This window comes from Ovis canadensis, chromosome 4 (genome assembly GCF_042477335.2).
Source record: "Ovis canadensis isolate MfBH-ARS-UI-01 breed Bighorn chromosome 4, ARS-UI_OviCan_v2, whole genome shotgun sequence".
In the NCBI taxonomy this organism is placed as follows: Eukaryota; Metazoa; Chordata; class Mammalia; order Artiodactyla; family Bovidae; genus Ovis; species Ovis canadensis.
Window position 1 is genome coordinate 30,485,654 of NC_091248.1, and position 20,263 is coordinate 30,505,916.

The 20,263-nt window shown below is 38.9% G+C and overlaps 1 protein-coding gene across 2 annotated transcripts in view; it reads left to right on the forward strand.

Moving 5' to 3' along the window:
* Positions 1-659: 659 nt before the first annotated feature.
* Positions 660-20,263, forward strand: part of GLCCI1 (glucocorticoid induced 1) — a 111,503-nt gene continuing 91,899 nt past the window's right edge. For both annotated transcript variants that reach the window (XM_069587509.1, XM_069587510.1), the window contains exon 1: positions 660-3,114. In XM_069587509.1, coding sequence (XP_069443610.1) covers positions 2,658-3,114 — 457 coding nt within the window. In that variant the 5' untranslated portion in view covers positions 660-2,657. The remainder of the gene's footprint in view (positions 3,115-20,263) is intronic.

The window sequence follows — 20,263 nt, forward strand, 5'->3', positions numbered from 1 at the left end:
AGAACAAAGGTTTAAGAGACGACCAAGGTATCTTTAGTAAAGAGGTGACTGAACATCCAAATAGGTCATGATGACTTAATGACTTACCAGCAACTAAAAACAGCATTTTAAGATCATACTGGTTCTCTTTGTGTGTCATTTAGATTTGTTTTGGATATTTAAGTTGGTATGATAGTTTTGAACAAATACAGAAAGCCTTTAAAAGGTAGGTTGTTTTAGATCCAAATCAAGTTGACTGGAAAAGACCCTGATGCTGGGAAAGGTTGAGGGCATGAGAAGGGGACGACAGAGGATGAGATGGTTGGATGGCATCACCGACTCTATGGACATGAGTTTGAGTAAGCTCTGGGAGTTGGTGATAGACAGGGAAGGAAGCCTGGCATGCTGCAGTCCATGGGGTTTCAAAGATTCGGCCACAACTGAGAGACTGAACTGAACTGAAGTATTGATCATTATCGCTGTGGATTGGTATAAACTTAGAATTATTGTAATCTAAAGCATTGAGTTTGTTTCCAGAGATAACATTTCTATAATGAAACCATGCTGTAATCAAATCAACAACTTGGATCTTTACCAGCAACTTTAAAAAAACTTTATTTTAATCTGTCAATTTTTGTTCTTGATATTCCAAAAAAGTCATCAGAAAGAAGCCATTTATCATTCTTTTTCCTCATGAAGGAATGCAATTTCCTAATGAATGAGGAAATCTTTTATTTTAGATGGAAAAAAATACAATAGGTCAATTATACCAAATTTTAAAGAGTAAAATTTTTACTGTATTCATAATTAATATATTATTCTGGAAAACAAACATATATGAACACAGTGGGGATAATAATAGTATCTACATTGTGGATTATAGAAGGATTGGAAGCGTTAACAGATACAACAGTCTTAGAACAATGACCGACACATGAAATGTTCAATAAATGTTCACTGTTATTCTAGTATGTGATAAAGTGAGGAACTGTCACTCGTCTTAATGGGAGCAATTCTTGAATTTTTACAGAAAAAGTGGGTTTCATCCACTTTTTACAGAACCGGGTATACTTTCTTTTCTGAGCACAGAAGGAAGTTGAGAAGGATGGCCCCTCTAAGTGATCCCTGCATTTAGTGCCTAAAATCAGAGGAAGCTTGTCACTGTGGGCAGACACCAAGAGTAGATCAATCTGACCCACCAGGTATGCTTTTCTTATCTCATGGAAACTAAGGGAGGTTATCTGATGTAGACCCTTCAATCAATTGTTCCTTAAGGTTTAAGCAGGAGCAATTTAGGGGTAAACTTAGGTTCCTGGTAATCATCTAAAATCTTTGTATCCCTTCAGTTTCACTGCAGAATAAAAACGAAATTTACCACAGTGTATTGTTACATCAAGTCTGGTACTTATTTCTCCCAAGAGGGCATCTGCTTCTGGGAAAGACAACAGGGTACCCTCCATTAATGTATTTAACTGATGCTGTAATGATGTACAACTCCTTGTTGACTCTTGCAATTCCAAGTTATTATCTTGGAACATAAGATTTGACTAACTCTTTTTACTCCATAGGTTAACTGTAAAAGTATCCACTCAGTGTTCAATCCAGCTCCCACACATTGCTTCTGATGGCCTGAAGTTCTTTCAATTAGTCTGCCCGCCGCAAAACCTCAGATTACTAAAGTTAGAAAGAAAGGGATGGATTCTAAAACATCCCACTATCAGAACAGGTGTACTTGCAAAGTCAAATTTGCCTGATGTATCCCATGTATCATATAGTACAATCGGCCCTGGAGGGTGGAGCCCTCGTAACCTGCTTCCTCGGGTGTACGCGTGTCTGTGGGTGTTGGGGCAGGACACGTACGGACCCACTCTCCCAAGGCAGCCCAATCAAAGTCCCCCTCTCAGCTCAAAGGCTGTCAACTCTCACGCCCCTCCTTGCGCCCACAGCCCCCTCCTCCCTCTTCCACCCCTTCATATCCCGCCTCCAGAGTAGGACACCCACTTTCATTGGCAGGTGCTCCTCTCACTCCTACCCTGAAACCAATCACTAGAGCGTTGGTGGAGAAGGACGGAGCCAATGGGAGTGCTCGTTGCGGCAGCTGCCGGTCCCGAGCGCCGGGAGGCGGTGCCGGGGGCGGGGTACGGGTTAGGGGGTTAGTTGCCACTTGGAGTGAGGAGAGGGCAGAAGCGGCGGCGGCGGCGGCGTTTGCGGGAGCGCGGCTCCGCGGAGAGCCAGGCACCTCGAGGCCCTTTCCCCCTACTCCGGTCCCCAGAAGCAGGGGTCCAGGCCCTTTGCAGCTACCGGCCTCTCCCGCGCGTGCAGCCCCGCGAGTCGGCGTGATCCGGCCGGCTGCCCCTCTCCCCTGTCAGCGCGATGCCTGGGGCGGCAGCGGCGGCTTCGGGCTCCTTGCGGCCCCAGCCGTGACCGCCACTGCGAGCCCGGCCGGGCGGTTGGGGCCGTTGGACGTTTGTTTTCGCAGCTTTCCCCTCCCCCCTCGCTGAGGCGGCGGGGGTGCGCGTCGGGAAGGGGGAGCCGGGAGACTCCTCCCTCTCCCCGATACCCCCGCCCCTCCCCCTTACACACTCGCACGCACTATCGCGCCGGCTCCCACACGCTCGCGCGCCTCCCGCTCCGCGCCTCGGTGTCGGCCGGCGTCGTCCCGGGCCCGCGGAGCCACCATGTCCACTGCCTCCTCCTCTTCCAGTTCCTCTCAGACCCCTCATCCCCCGCCGCAGAGGATGCGGCGCAGCGCCGCGGGTTCCCCGCCCGCCGCCCCCGTCACCGGCAGCGGCAACGGTGCAGGCGGCGGCAGCGGCGGCGGTGTGGGCTGCGCCCCAGCTGCGGGAGCCGGCCGGCTGCTGCAGCCCATCCGCGCCACGGTGCCCTACCAACTCCTGCGGGGCAGCCAGCACAGTCCCACGCGCCCGCCCGCCGCCGCCGCCGCCGCCTCGCTGGGCAGCCTCCCGGGGCCCGGCGCGGCCCGCGGCCCCAGCCCGCCCAGCCCGACGCCGCCGCCGGCCGCGGCCCCAACCGAGCAGGCGCCGCGGGCCAAGGGCCGCCCGAGACGGTCCCCCGAGAGCCACCGGAGGAGCAACTCACCTGAGCGACGGAGCCCCGGCTCGCCCGTCTGCAGAGGTAGCGAGCCCAACCCTTCCGTCCTCCCGGGCTACGTCTCCCTTCCCCGACGGTGCCCTCCGTGGAAACTTCAGCCTCTCCGGGCTTCTCTTTGCTAGTGCATTATCGAAGGTGTGAAAGTGGCTTTGGGAACCTCACCCCCCTGCGGTCGCTACGGGGCTCGGAGGAGCGGACTGCAGAGCAACTTTTATTTGACCCTTCTGCCGCCCCTTCAGCTTTTATCTACCATCACACGCCTGCATCGAAAGGTTTTTCAGTTTAAGAGCTGATTAGCTCACTCCTGTGTTTGCTGTTTGTAGTGGGGGAAGGAAGAGCTGGGTGAAACACTTAAAAAAAACACGCACACCAACTCGGGCAGCAGATAAGGTGGTGGTTGTAATCTCTACAACCTCTTTGTGCTTTCCTACAAAGTTCCCATAATGTGTCTCTGCCTACCGGGGTAATTTTTTTCTTTTTTGGAGGGGTGGAGGCACTAGTTATGATGTAAGGATATCCTGTTGGGTGTGTAGAGGGGACAGTTTTGGATGTGCAATTGAAGTGTATAGTGTTTGGGTTGTTTTTTTTTTTTTTTTTTTTGGTCTCCTTTTCTCTACTTTATATAGTCATATGCATCCGGGCGGTACTGCACTGAAAACAGTTTATGCCCAACTCAAGACTTGCGTGGTAAATTTCTAAGGACCTATTTGTGGAGTGTGCTCACTTTTTTCCTTCCATTTTTAAGTACACTTAACAGTTCAGTTGAGCTGTTAAAGGATCTCGAGTTTTTTTTCTGTTAGTTGTCAAAGGCAATGGAGACCTGGTGGATGCTGTCGCTTCCCTTAATGTTTTGTGTTTTGGTGTGGTTTGGTTTATCTCTAGGGACATAGTGCATGATCTGGTTGAGTCCTGGGGGAGAACAGGGAGATAAGCCAAAACAGGGATGTAAAGAAGTAGTAGCTCATGTGATGAGATAGCGGGTTAGGGCTACAGATGCTGCTGCTGCTGCATTGTGGAGAGACCCTATCATACCGCTAACAGAGGAAAAATCTGTGCTTGGGAGGAAGTCATTGTGGAGCTCTGTATGGTGTTTTATATGGTATGTGGCATTTTTTTCATGGAGTTTTCTCAATGAGGGTCTTGGACTTGGAGAAAGTGATTGTGTTAAGTAAGATAGACTGCAGTTTGAGTGTTTTTGTTTTAGTATCTCGGACCTGTAATTTGCATGTTGCTAAGGCCCTTGTTTTCAGACCACTTGATGGTGAAGGCAGGGTTGGATATAGTGCAGTGGTATGTGTACAGGAGCACCAAGAAACACATCCTGTAATCTGTATGCACCAGAAGGAATTTGCTCCCCTACTCCTCCCCCAGGTCAAGCCAGCTGCAGAAACTGACATCCTCCAGCAAATCCTGAATGAATGAATGAAAACAACGTGATCGCCCTAATAATGACCACAACTGAACACACATCTTTGGCTGTATTTTATAGAAAAGGCCACCATTTTCTAACAGATTAATGCCATATGCGACTCCCTTGCTCATTTTCTAGAACTGTATGAAATGAAAGGTAACAGAATGAAAAGACAGTGGCAGTTACATACGTTTTTGAGTGATTTAGCTTCAACAGTATGTCCGTTGGGTTTTGGGACTTTCTTTAAGGACTAATATGAGAGCCATAAAATAAGCACTGCAGAAAGATTCTGTCCAGAGGGTTTTGTGGGCGTAGTAAGAGTAGTTTGAGCAATTCCTGCAACAATATGATGGCCATCTACTACCTCCTCCCCTTTTGCTGATAATCACTAGCATGTTATAGTAGTTCGTAGTACAACTTGCTTTTTCTGCATCTTTCAAAAGTCTTAATTGATTAGGAATTACAAGGTCCATCATCAAGTAGTTTTAATAAAATTTGTGACCAGACTTAAACTGTCCTCTTTGTTGTAGTACGGCACATCTGAGTTTAATGCAATTTTAACACAATCATGATGAAAACACTTCTCTGAGTCTGGTTGTGCAGGAGACAAATTTGCATCATCAGGGAGCTTGTACAGGGACTAGAAGAGGCCTTTCTGTTGTTTTTTAACATCAAGTAGTTTGTCAGTTTCTTACATTGAAGTGATTTTGAATGTAGGTTCTTCTGCCCCCAGTTCCCTGATGATATTATCTTTATGTTACTTCTCCACATCCCGCCTTGCTCCTCTCTACTCAAGTTAAATCTTTTCTGTTTACTTTGCTATTTAAAATTCATACTATGAACAGTTGAACAATTTTTTCAAACGATTATCTACCCAGTTTCTTTTGAATTCTGCAAGGTTCTGACTTCAGTGGATTTTAGCCTCCACAGGTCAAGGCTCCTCCCGCTGCTGCTGCTGCTGCTGCTGCTGCAGACACTGACATCACTATACTGCATGAATGAAAAACAACAACGTGCTCCATTTCTTGCTTTCCACCTCCTTCCTTTTCTGCACACTCCCCTGTGTGTGTGTGTGTATTTAAGACAGTATTATGCTGCATTTAAAACTACATTTAAAAATGTTAAATTAGGTAGCTAGTGGCTCAGGGATAGGTATTTAGTATAGAGGCATATTGTTTACAAAAAGCTTCAAGTGCTATGAGCATTTAGACTGGAGGTGACATAACAGCACTCGGTATTTTTTTATCTGGACTGGTAGTTATGGAAGAAAATACAGAAGCTGTAAACAGTTTTCTTTGTAGTTGTTTTACCAAGAAGTTAGGAAACAACATGATTTCTAAACATGTTAGATCATTATTATCTCCCTCTGAAACATTCTTATTATGCATATTTATAGGGTTAAGTCTAGAGTAATAAATGATAATCAGATTATTTCACAAGGCTGAGAAAAAGCTGAATTATGTAAATAGGTACAATTTTAATATGGTATAATTTATAACATTTAGCAAGAAGATGTTAATTTTCTTTATTTTGTAGCACAGTTTTAGATAATTTAAATGGCTATCATAATAGAAGATACATAAATCTCCTTACTCTCTACAGATATCACCAGGTTTTATAAATTGAAACTATCTTGTTTATGCATATGGATATTTTTGTTTGCATTTTTAAAAATTTTAGTTTGCATTTTTAAAACTTCAAAGTTTGTTATTTATATTCATTTCTTTACTTCTGCCATTAGCAAAATGTCACCCTCCCCCTTGTTTAGTTCTGAAGGGTCTTGAAGTGGTGAATGACAAGCTACTGAATGCATCCTCAGGCTCCCTGTGATGTGTTTGTAATAGATGTAAAATCATAAAGTATTATGCAAATAGTTATTTTTTGTAATGGTAATATGTAAGTCTACCTTTGAGATAAATAGAACAACTCAAATGAGAATGTAACAGGATGTTAGTGTTAAAATTAATGATCTTAGAAATCATGTGTAACAGTGAAAAGAAAATAGAATAAATTTGCTTCATTCTGAAAACGTCATAAAGCAAAACCTATGGGCTCAAAAACAGAACAAATACAGTTTTACTGTTCAAGACAGTAAGTAGCAGTTGCACGTCCTTTTGTGGTTTTCTGTAAGGACTGAGCATTGAGATGAATTATAAATTCTAAAAGATATAAAGACAATTGCATTAGAGCACTCTGGATGTAGAATACCACTTATTTTTAAGGGTACCAAACCTAATAACAAAAACATGGAAGAGCTTATAATTTTATATATTTCCTGCTATGGAAAACAGCATGTGTTAATTCCTGATTTAACATAATAGATTTTTTTAGCCCTAATAGTCTAACAGATTATTAACTCTAGAGTGAAATTTGATAAGAATTTTTCATGAGTGTCTTGAGAGCTTTATTGTTTTATACATTAAGAAGTTATTCTATTTAAAAGAAAATACAAAGCCAACTAACATATAATCCTGAATGACTGCCTTCAGAGTGTGTGTGTGTATGTGTTTTAATCAGTCAGTTTGCTTTCAGTTTTTTATCTTTTCATTAAATTTCCCCTCTTGAGTCATTTTTAGTGCTGTGCTCAATTTGTAGAATTCCAGCATTTTTAATTACATTTCCCCCCCATTTTAAAGATATTCAGACATTCTCTTATATTATAAAGTTACTTCTCAGGCTAATATTCTTGAAAATTATGTTCTCGCACTCCTGTGGCCCCCACTTTTAAAATTAGTTTTCCTAGAGTGCTTAGAGTTACTTGTTTCAAAGCTTTCTTATACTAGACTGAAAAATATACTGACAATTAAAGCTTTGACTTTTTTCCCTAAAGAGATAGCTTTCAAATACTGATTTTTGAGAAAGATTTTCAGCTTTTGAGAACTACACTAAGTATCAGCAGCATTCATTAATTTTTCCCATTAATTATGGTAATAAAACTTCTACATCAGTGGGTCAATAGCAAAATGGATCTAAGTGAATTTATAGAAGTTTTTTATTCTTAAACTTTTTCATGCTCAAAGATTACATTCCTCTCAAATAACTATTATTCTAAGCATATTGAATATTGTATACACCTAGTATTGTAAAAGCGCCTTGATCAGTTTAACTGTATGTAAAGTTATATGTACATATATTTAGCTAAAAATTACTTCATTATTTACTGTTTACAGAAGGACATTTCATTCACCACAGTGTATGTTTCCTCAAGGGTTTAATGCAAATTAGGATTTATATATTGGGGAAATGTTGAAGGGTAACGGTATCCTTGTGATTTTTAGTTTTGCTAATGCAGACTAAATGTGAAGAAGAAAATAAAGGAGTAATTGGGCTCCATGGCAGTGAATAACAATGGAAATAAACGGCAATGTTCAACGAATGGCTAGTAGGAGAGGATTTTTCTTAAATCTGAAATTTAAAACATTGCTAAAAGCCCATTTTATCAAAGCTTTCACATGTAGCTAATAATCTGCCAAGACGTATCTACTGATGACTTTGTTATTCTTAATTTTAGTTTAGTCTTTTCTCCAGAGTTTAAATCCCCTGATAGGATTTTCCTTAGCACCTGTCTGGGGTTTGTGCCTGCTGCTGCTGTTTTTTGTCTTCAGTATATAATTTTGTTCTCTTATTAAATGTCTAAGAGACCAAATCACTGTGCTGTTTCTGTCCTGTGTTCTTTTTTAACAAGAAGTTGAGCTTATCTCATAATTGTCGCTAGCTGGGTTTGCTTAAAGTAAGTGGAAGACAGAGAGCACACTGTCATCTATGATGTAAAAAACTTGAGAAACCGATGGAAGAGCCAGGAGCCATCTTGCTTTCCCTTTACACCCCTCGTCTGAATTCCTGGAACTACAATGACTTCATCACTCATCTGGCTCATTCTAGAACAAGATTCGCGTTTATTTTGCAAAAAACAAAACAAAACTATATATATATATACACACACATAATGGATTTATAGTAATTTTGAAGAAAATAGGATTATCCTTAATTATGAACAAATTGTGGAAAAGACATTTTTCTAGTATTTCATTTTTGTAGGAGCAAGCATGGCAGATACCTTTAAGCTGTGGTGTTTACTGCAGGTAAATGTTACTGTGGCAGGTGGCGGGACCAGGCAAGTTCATGGATACCTCAATCTTACATGCTTAGTTGCTCAGTCGTGTCTGGCTCTTCGTGACCCCATGGATTGTGGCCCTCCCAGCTCCTCTGTCCATGGGATTCCCCAAGGAAGAATTCTGGAGAGGGTTGCCATTTCATCCTCCAGGGGATCTTCCCAACCCAGGGACTGAAACCACGTCTCCGGCATCTCCTGCATTGCAGGTAGATTCTTTGCCACTGAGCTACCTGGGAAGCCCCAGATACCTCAGTAACCTCTCCAATATTATGTTGTATCTCTAAAGATGTAGGTAGAAAGGAAGAAAACATGTGAGTGCTTAAGGCAATATATACTTTCATTCATCAAGAAAGTGGATTTGAAATCTAATTTTTGATTCTAGATACGGTGTTCACTCTACAGGATTATCCTGTTGCTCCTAATTGAAAGAAGACTCTGATACTGGTCATTAGCTGTGATTTCTGAGCTGTAAAAGTTACTAATGAATAGGTTTTCTATTGCTTCCACAGCACTGTTACACTGTGCTGGAGTATGTTTTGACATTTTCAGAATGTCTAAAAATGTAAGACCTAGGTTAGTGACTGTAACTAAAATAAAATATGGTTGGATTGGTCATATCTCTTTGTCACATAAAAGCCTGAGAATGTATGTGAGTGTGTGTGAGAGAGACAGACAGACAGAGAGAGAGAGAGAGAGAGAGAGAGAGAGAGAGAGAGAGAGAGAGAGAGAGAGACAGAAGGCAGGTTTAAGTGACAGTGTGTGAGAAATCCTGGTTCCTGAAGGGTCAAGGATATGAACTTGGCTGTATCTGGCCTTGTGTACTTCTAGAATCTGTACTGTTTCTGAATTGTATTATAGTGAGAAGTACTTTTCCCCATGATTATTAAAAGTTATATGTGGCGATAAACTGGTAAATGTCTCAGGAATCACTAAGCAGAGATTCTGGTCTCAGGTGATAGTCCCAGCAACTGGTGCTGGATTAATTCAGCCCCTCACCCCTAAGAAGCTAATAGTTATCCCTGCAATTTGTGGGTTTGAACTCTGAATGTTTGTAACTTAGTGAAATGCCACTATGTTGTACTTTAATGATGGCTTACCAAAAACAAGGATGAGTTAAACTTGTGAGACTCATTATTGTGTGGGAAGACTGGTGTCCAAAACTGTCTTCCAAGATACTAGAATTAAGAAACTCTGGATGTGTTTCATAACAAGAATGCAAAAACTGCTACAGATTGCTGCCTAGTGTCACTAAAGATCAAGTATCTATCTCCTGCTGACAGTAATAGCCCCTTATTTAGCCAGTATGGCCATAGCTAACTTTTAGATTACTAAAATACTAACTATTTGGTGAAACAGATGCTTTCTAAAATCATTATACAATTGTTTTCTTAAGCAGAACAAACAAAACCTCAATGAACTCTTTGTAGCTTAATTAGTTTTAAAAGCTATGATTGCTAATAGATACTTTTGAATATAAGATTGAATGAGCATGGCCTATTACTGATCCTATAAATTTGCTTTGGGAAGTGTCTTTTCCTGATAAATGTGGAATGAAACAGTGTGTGGCCACATATATTCCTTGATAGAATAACCTGGCTTTTTTCTCTTATCAAGTTAAAGACCAAAAAATTATTTTCCAAATGGTTCCATAAAAGAACCTTAGAAACAAAAAGGTACGCTGAAAAATAACTAGATTTGAAGTCAAGAGACTTAGGTTATTTATCCACTTCTAACATTTGACTTACAGTAAGTCTCTAAATCTTCATCTAATTTTCTCTCTCTTTATAATGAGATGGGTGGGCTTTTTAAGAGTTCAGTTGGGTAAGGAAGAGAGTCTACTATGGAAAGGAAAAGTAAATTTATTAAACTAGATGATGATTTTGAATTTTTTAAACTAGTTTTACTGAGGTATAGCTGACAAAGTTGTATATATTTTAAGGTATACAGTTTGATGATTAGGTATACATTTACAAAGTGAAGTGATTACCATAATTAAGATAAGTGCATATCTATCACCTCACAGAGCTACCTTTTTTTTTTTTTTTGATGTGTGATGAGAACACTCAAGATCTCTTCTTAGCAAATTCCACGTATACAATACAGTATTACTGACTACAGTCACCAGCTGTACCTTAGGTTCCCAGAACTTACCTGTGTTACAACTTAAAGTTTGTACCCTTCCAGCAACTTTCCTCACCTGCCAGTCCATGGCAACCATCATTCTGCTCTCTCCTGTGAATTACTTTTTAAGATTACGCACATAAGTGAGATCATAATTGTTTTTTTCCCTGTGTATTTGTTTTTCTGTGTCTGGCTTATTTCACTTAGAAAAATATCCTCCAAGCTCATCTATGTTGTTGCCAGTGGCAGGATTTCCTTTTTAAAAGACTGTGTAATAATCCGCGCGCGTGCTTGTGTGTGTACACATACCTGTGTGTATATATTTTCTTTATCCATTCCCCCATGAGTGAACACAGAGGTTCTCCATCTCCTAGTTATTGTGGAAAATGCTGCATTGAATATGGGAGTGCAGGTATCTTTTCAGGATCCTGGTGTTATTTCCTGTGAGTATATACTCAGAGTGAGATTGCTAGATTATATGTTAGTTCTATTCTATTCTTAAGTTTTTGAGGAATCTTCATGCTGTTTCCCATTCCCACCAGTTTACATTCTCGCCAGTGGTGTACAAGGGCGCGCTTTTCTCCACATCCTCGCCAACATATGTTATTTTCTTATCTTTTTTGACAGTAGCCATTCTACCAAGTGTGAGATGGTATCTCATTATGGTTTTAATTTGCGTTTCTCTGGTTAGTGATGTTTGAGCACCTTTTCATGTACCCTCGATAGCCGTTTGTATGTTATCTTTGGAAAATGTCTACTTTGCTCTCTTTTGTTTATGGTTTAATAAGCTTATTTGTGTTTTCTGCTATTGAGTGACATGAATTCCATATATATATTTTGGATATAGCAAATGTATGTATCCAAAATACTAGGGCCTTATCAGATGTATGGTTTGCAGGTATTTTCTTCTGTGCCATAACTTGTCTTTTCATTTTGTTAATTGTTTCCTTTGCTGTGCAGAAGCTTTTTAGTTGCTTGTTTATTTTTGCTTTTGTTGCTTGTGCTTTTGGTATTATATCCAAAATGTCATTGCCAGGACTGAGCTTTTTCCCTATGTTTTCTTCTAGGAGTTTGACAGTTCCAGGCCTTATAAAGTCTTTAATCTATTTCAAGTTAATTTTGTATACAGTATAAGATAGGGTTCAGTTTCACTCTTTTGCGTGTAGATATCCAGTTTTCCTAGCACCATGTATAGAGAGACTATCCTTTTCTCATTGTATATTCTTGGTACCTCTGTCAAAGATCAGTTGACCATATATCTGTGGAGTTTTATATCTGGGCCTTCTGTGCCATTGGTCTGATGTGAAGAGCCAACTCATTGGAAAAGACCCTGATGCTGGGGAAGGTTGAGGGGATAGGAGAAGGGGGTGACAAAGGATGAGATGGTTGGATGGCATCACTGACCCAGTGGACATGAGTTTGAGCAAACTCTGGGAGATAGTGAAGGACAGGGAAGCCTGGGGTGCTGCAGTCCATGGGGTTGCAAAGTCAGACACAACTTAATGACCGAACAGCAACAAATATGCATAGATTTATTTATCTGGGCCCTCTCTTCCATTGGTTTATGTGTCTGTTTTTATGCCAGTACCATACTGTTTCCATTGCTATGGCACTGTATAAACTAGATGATTCTTTGTACAATTAGTTATGTATTGAGCAACTAGTCTTAACCAGAACTCAGTGTAGAATACTTTCATAATACTTTTACAATCTCTCTTCACAGATAACTTTTATAATCTCTCTTCTCTCTTGAAGGGTTAAGTAATTTGCTCAGGGTCAGGTGGCATGCAGAGAGGCCGACAGGGCCATGTAACTCTCTAAGTCCTGACTTCAGGTTAGCTGGAAGTTGCTTTTGGAACCCAGTTAATTATGGGACAGGAAAACATGCACAATGGGTAATCCCATTGCTTATATAGTTAAGACACAGAAAGGCCAAAAATAGTTTTGGCAGGGGGTTGGGTGAAGAGAAAGCTAAATGGGACTAAACTCTAGGGTCCACAGAACTTAAAATAGCTGCAAGTATTCCCAGTGATTCAGGCCTCAGATATGTATATAAGAATGTCATAGCACTTCAGAACTTTATTATGTCATTAGCAGGCCTTTCCCTTGGTCTGTAAAATATACTTTGTTAAGACAGAATTTAGATTTCATGTGAAATCTCAAAATCTGGGTAGAATGAGTCCTTTTGTATTTTCATATTTGATAATGTAACCTTTGCATTTGTAATAAAGCATCATAAGATTCCATTCAAGCATAACACTGATTTTAACTTCCACCATTCTTTGACAGCTCATCAGCATTCAAAATAGTACCTTTTTATATTTCATTCTCATGGCAAAGTAAGGTGTGCTGTCTTCTCAGTTTATGCCTCCTTGGGCTCTTTTCCTTTTTCTAGGTTTGCTGATGTGATGTAGAAAGATATTTCAATCTGCATTTTAACAACTTCTTTCAGGATGTTGTGACAGTTTTCAGTGTCCCTTGCGCTTACTGTATGCTCTCTTTGATAGTGTGGAATATAGATCCTTTCATAAGTAACATTAGACATGACATTTTTATTGTTGTTCTGATTCTGAAAGTGTTTTATAGAGTCTGTGTGATAAAGTTTCTCATGACATTTCTTCTGTAGTTTCCTAGTTAAATACATCAGTTTATAAGTTGGATTAGTGAAGTAATCTTTGTATCTTAGAAAATAATAAAAAAAACTTACAGAGCTCAGTTGCTTAGTTACCTTTAAAAACTGTTTGCTGTGCGCATGTAACCTGTGAAATGATCTTTCCATAAACGGGTATAAAAGATCATAGTAAAATAGAGATTTTTCTCTATATTAGCTGGTAATCTATAAACAAATTCTATTTATGATAGTTTTGAGTTTTCTGACAGTGTCATTTTCTTTCTACTAAAGGGTTTTTGAAGGTACTCTGAGAAGAATCAACTGTCCTTTTCCTGTTTAAGGTCAGGTTGTTTCATTTAAGTGTCTAATACTTACTAAGCAGGGATTAGCAAATACTGCTAAATGCAGTTTCATTAGAGTTGTAAAATTAGGGAGATAGACTGTGCTCAGAAATAATGTTTTGGGGAAAAGCTAAAATATGCAGCAATATTTTGATCAGAGAGCCTAAAATAAACCTTATTTAAAATTCTGGTCATTCTTTACATATCTAAGCGACCTGTTATTGAAAAACACCTGGTCAGTTTGATTGCATTTGTTCATTCTTTCTCTTTTTGGTTAAAATACAAAAAGGATGTGAAGTGAAGTTGCTCAGTCGTGTCCGATTCTTTGCGACCCCATAGACACCAGGCTCCTCCATCCATGGGATTTTCTAGGCAAGAGTACTGGAGTGGGTTGCCTTTTCCTTCTCCAGGGAACTTCCCGACCCAGGGATTGAACCCAGGTCTCCCGCATTGTAGATAGATGCTTTTCCGTCTGAGCCACCAGGGATGAATACAGCTTTAATTTCAGTGATAACTGTTCATTCAAGAAATTTTTATTTTCAGGTATTGCAGTAGCTGTTCATAGTATGTTGATGGGTAAAACTAGTGGATTTTCTCTCTCTTTCACACAATAACTATTTCTTGAGTCTCTACTATGTCTGAAGAGCTGTTTAACCCTTAAAGAATACGTGTTCTAGGTGCAGTTGGTCTGTTCACATTTATATTTCTTAACAAACTCAGGTTATTTAAAATCTGCCAAGAATATGACCCACTGTTTTCTCTGAGCCTTGAACTTCACATATGAATTATTATGTTCCTATGCTTCTCTTTCAAGATTAGGTTGAGCTTTTTGGTATTCTTTTTTGAATACTGAATACTTATATGTGTTTTTCCCTTACTAGATGAACCTTAGGAGAGCATCATCTTGTGGCTTCTCTAATATATCTAGGTCTAAGCTGTATTGCTGCCTAGACATATTAAAATATTCTGCTAAAGTTTGGCCTAGCCTTGTGGAATTAACATGAAATCAGCTTCTGAAGCTGTTCTACTTGGAGAAACTTAAAAAACCATCATGCCAAAAACTGTGGACATACTCAATTAAAAATTTAAATGTTTTCAGATCTGTCATAAAGACCATGATTATTCTAAGCTCCAAGTAGGAGAATGTGAATTACATATTTATTTCTGCTTTATTATAATATAAAAATGTTAAAGTATAGAGCAGATTTTGGGGTGGTTATTTGCTTAAGAGAATATCCAATTTATGTGCAAGTAAAATTATTCAATTTACCAAAGTGTTATTTATACAAACTTTTTAGGAAGTCAATTACACAAGATTGAGGTTCATCTGAGGTTGTAAAAATATATTACTGAATAGCGTAATTTCTCATTGCTACATAAAATGTTCTACTGACATTTAGCAGAATTAATATCCTAAGAAGTTATAAATGAACATGAATAGATCTCTTCCATTCCCTTTCTAGTGTGAGTATTAAAATTATAAGAAATTTTGTATTCAGATAACCCCTAAAAGGGAAAGAATTCATATGCACTAATGATCCTATTTCTCACATTTTTCTGTGGAAAGGTATGCTTTTAAATTCAACAAATATTCCAGGTTTTTTTTTTTACTGGATTATTTTGTCCTTATAAAAAAAGTTACTATTTGAGTTATAATTTCCTACCAAACCTTTCCTAACCAGTTTCATGGAGGAAATATTTCTTCCTTCATGAGAAACTTTCACCAAACCTGCTACTGTTATTAATGTCAAGAAGACAAGGCAATAAGTCAGCGTAATTAGACTAGAAATATGATTAACATTGTGGATTATGATCCTTATAGTTGTATATTTCTATAGTCTGACTTAAAGGTTTCTGTATACTTAAGGATTAAGAAATTAATTGCTCACTATATATACACTATTAATTAACAGGTACCTACTGTATAGCAAAGGGGACACTACTCAATACTCTATAATGGCCTATATTGGAAAAGAATCTAAAAAAGAGTGGATATATGTATAACAGATTCTTTTTGCCGTACGCCTGAAGCTAACAAAACATTGTAAATCAACCTCACTGCAATAGAAATTTAAAAATAAACAAACATTCACAGGAACTTGAAAAGATGGTACAGAGAAGTCCCATGTATCCTCCATCAACTTCTCCTTTAATGAGTATATCTTACAAAATTAAAGGATGGCATCAAACCAGGATTTTTATATTGGTGTGCCTGATGCTGTATGTGTGTATCGGTCTTATCGCGTGTGCAGCAGATCTGTGTAGCCACCAGTGAAATCAAGACGCAGAGCTGCTCTATCACAGATGTCGGAGGCCATGCAGATCCCCCTCCCGTGCTGCCCCTCGCAGTCACGCCGCTCCCTCCCCCTCTCCACCGCTGTCCTGTCTGTATAAGTTTGTCATTTTGAGAATGTTAAATAAAAGGAATCATACACTATGTGGCGTTTTGAGCGTGGCTCTTTTTCACTCAACATAGTGCCACTGACATGTATCAAAGTTGTTGAGAGTACCGATAGTCTGTTCGCCTTTATTGCCAAGCAGAATTCCAAGATCCACGGATGTACCACAGTTTCTTTAACCCATCACTTATTGGAGTACATTGAGGTTAAGTTTGGGGCTATTACAAATAAAAATCTCTTCTATAAAATGTTACAAAAATTTGTGTACAGATTAAAAAAAAAGAGAGAGAGATTAATTGGTCACCTAATCCGATTATACCTGAAGTCTGCACAGTATCCATTAGTGTGGTGTGTGTATGTATATAAGAGAGAGAATGCTGCAAAGTTCACATTCCTTTCTCAACAGTCGCTGGATAATCACTGGCTCCTGACACTTTTGCCATGTAGAGTAGAAATTCACGGTCATCTTCTCATAATGCTGTAAGTAATTTTAATATACTAAATGGTAGTGACTTATACTAAGTGTTAGTTACTTAGAGCTCTATGTTACTTGTCCCATGTAAGATAAAAGCAGTGGACATCTAACTAGATGAGAATTCTGAACATCTTCCTTGTGGTTATAGAGAAATTTACTATTTCTAACACAATTATATTTCCTTCTAGAGGCATGTCTTAAAAGCTGAATTCTTTGTAGTATTTACTTCAGGACTCTTTGGTAAAAATAAGTTTGTTGGATGGGTTTTTAGATACAGATTGATCGGTTTAAATAGAAATTCCCCTTTCTGAGTCACCTAACAATTTGGAATGACAGTTCAGTTGTCTGTAGTTTAATTTTCTTAACAAGTGTATGATAATTTTCTCTGCTGGAATTGGCTTTGTGATTTTTGAGCAGAAGATTATGTTGGTATTTAAATTCAAAGTTGAAACAAGCATTGAAAGGTGTAGTTATTGCATTTCCACTGATTGGAATGGGTATTCTTTAAGGTGGTAACTGTATATAGCAAATTAAAATAGACATGACCCTTACATCCTGCAAGTTTACATACCCAAATACTTTAAAATATCATTATAATTGTCCTTGGATGTTTTGCTCATGCTCTTTACCTCCTTGCTGATTTTGTTACCATCTATATATATAAGTTTTCACTTAAGTATATTCCACCTGTGTTTCACATAGTAGAATATATCACATGCTTTGAAAAGGTGGCCTAGTATATTTTTCAGTGCTGACAGAAAAGCAGTGATTTATTACTACATTTTACTCTGTGTAATTTCAAATTTAGGTAATGTGCTTTAATTATTCCCCACGTGATAAGATAGTATTAGAAGTATCATTATCACTGTGTGTGTGTTAGTTGCCCAATCGTGTCCGACTCTTTGCCATCCCATGGACTGTAGCCCACCAGACTCCTCTGTCCATGGAAATTCTCCAGACAAGAACACTGGAGTAGGTAGCCATTTCCTTCTCCAGGGGATCTTATCTTCCTGACACAGGGATCGAACCTGGCTCTCCTGCATTGCAGGTAGACTCTTTACTGTCTGAGCCACCAATTTAAACTCAGAGATTTGGTACAGAAACAGCTGAATAGTTTCTTGTATTTGCTTACTGGCAGTATGAAACACAGCAGCATTGGTTAAGACTTTCAGACCCAGAGCATCATTGGATTGCGTTCTTAACTTCCTTATAGCATAATTATTAACCTTTCCTCCTCCCTCATTTATCCCATTCTATGTCTTATCCCATCTCCCATCTCCATAGAATTTTTTCCTGAATCTGGTAGCTTCTTTCCATCACCTCATGGCTTCATTACTGCTTATTGCTTTGCTAGAACTGCCGCCTCTCTAGTGGTTCCCCTGTCATTAGTCTCCCATCTCTAATTTACCCATTGGCATTGTTATAAACACAGTCTGTCTGTAAAAAAAAAAAATTCCGAAGTTCACAATCCTTGCCTTGACATAAATGACTCATGTTAGCATTCACAATTGTGTACCTCGAGTACTTTGTAAACTGAACTCACTTTGTATTGAAAATGCTGTTATCTTTCAGTAGCTCCATACTTCTTTCCTTGTCAGGGTAAGGTAATCTGTTGATTACTATAAATAAAATTAGATTATTCTATTTGTGGTGATGATTATAATAATTCAGTGAGACACACTCTGAAATTTGGCTCAAACTATCTCCGAGGGTAATTCAGACAAACTGCCTTTCTATTGTAGAGACTTCTAAGTATTCACCAAATTCTGTTTTGTCTCCCTCTTGGCCCACATCTAGACTATTTTTCCTACTCCTTGCAATTAAATAAAGCTTTGTGATATACAACAACACTTTCATCTGTGTTCAGTAAAAAAGCACTAGTTTGATCCTCCTCATTCTTCTCTTTCCTCATTTGCCAGCTGGATGCAAAGAGTTTAGCAGAGGAGTCTAACCAAGGCCCTGGGGGAATGATGGAGCCATGAAATGAAGGAAGTCAGAATCCATGAATGATTATATGGAAGGCCATCTGTCAGCCAGGAAGATACATTGAGTTTCTATTGTGATGAGCCACAAATTTAAAAAAATGGTAGCTGCCAGCATTAGCAACTTTGCTGCACTTCACAGTTTAAAGAAATGTGGTCTACCAACTGCTTCTGGAGCCGCTTTGAAAACTCACCTTGGGAGTGTCACTGTTAGCTCCCGCGATCCAGCACGTAGGCACATTTGGTTCGCTGTCGTCAGTGCCTCAGCCAGTATGCAGGAGACATGAAGCTCACACACCAAGACTGTGTGATCTGGGGGGAATGGATTTATCTTTATATAATTTGCTATTTTATTTTTATTAACTGAAGATCTTGTACCATTTTTGAAAAAGTTTGGAGATGTTTTAAGCATTGATAGCCTTGTGGAAGTCAGTCCATGGTCTCGCAGAGTACCTGTCAGGGCACTAAGTTTCGTGGTCTTGTTATTTTATATGAATGTTATTTTTCTTGGGCATGCAGAGAATGGAAGAGTTCTTTATTGTATGAACCTAATGACCTGCTTGTGAAATACCTAAGCATAGAAATCATAGCCTTTTATGTACATGTTGAAAACAGAATGATAATAGGATCTGAATTCAAGTTCCTTTTGTCGCCGTCTTGCACCTTACTCACAATGATTTTAGATGAGCTTCACATACAGAATGTTAAAAAATAAAATAGGAGCCATTCTGTTGAGGCCCTTCCAAAAAGTCTCTTTCGGTAATGAGTTCCATAGTATATGCCAGGTGATTTCTTAGTTTTGGGGTAATTTATTACGTTAAGAATAAGGAAAGAATGTATAACTGAAATAAATCCACAGGTTTAACAAAACTTGAGAAGTTGTGCCAGTTGTTAGAGAAACAAAGAAAAAAAGAGACAGCCTTAACTTTTAGGAAAGGAGCCCACCCTCTGGCAAATATGTTTATCCTTTAAGTATAAACTAAACAGATTAGTGAATTGTGTTAGGTTTTGCTTTCTTATTTCATTCTTTTTTTTTTTAAATTTCATTCTTAAGTGAAAGTAAACTAGCTAAAATATAATATGGGGGAAGAGAGATGGATAAATGATTGATTTGATGTGTTCATGAAAATGAAAATGATTTTATTTGTAATGTTTGAACAGATATTGTTCAGTACTTGTCCTGCCTCAAACACTACACAGGAGATATTTTAAAAATTCTGATCAGAGGTGAAGAAGGAAAGAATGGAGGAAAAGGGCAGACAAAAATCCGGTTGACTCATCTCCTTTGTATAATTGGCAAAAATGTGGTTTTGTTTTCTTCCCTTGTTGAGATGAATCTTTTTAGTACATCTGAAAGTGTTGTTCAGGTTTTTATAAAAATGCCCTAGCTATTCTAGGTATGACTGACTTATGCTATATCCAAAAAGTATAGTCTGATATTTGTTCACTCATTTCTTGGGCACTTGGTTTGAACAATGTTCTTTTTATCATTTAAGGGAAAAAATTAACTTAGGTGCTAATAACAAACTCTGAAACTTTGTGACTTCAGTCCATTTATTGCTCCCGGGCAGTGCCATTTTGAATTAAGTACAGTTCAATCAATAATATCAATAGACTATTTTTGACTAAGATTATAATTACCAGTTTTGGGTCTATTCTAGAGGAATAAAATATGATGCTCTTCTAAAATATTTTTGACACTTTTCCCCTACACTTAGT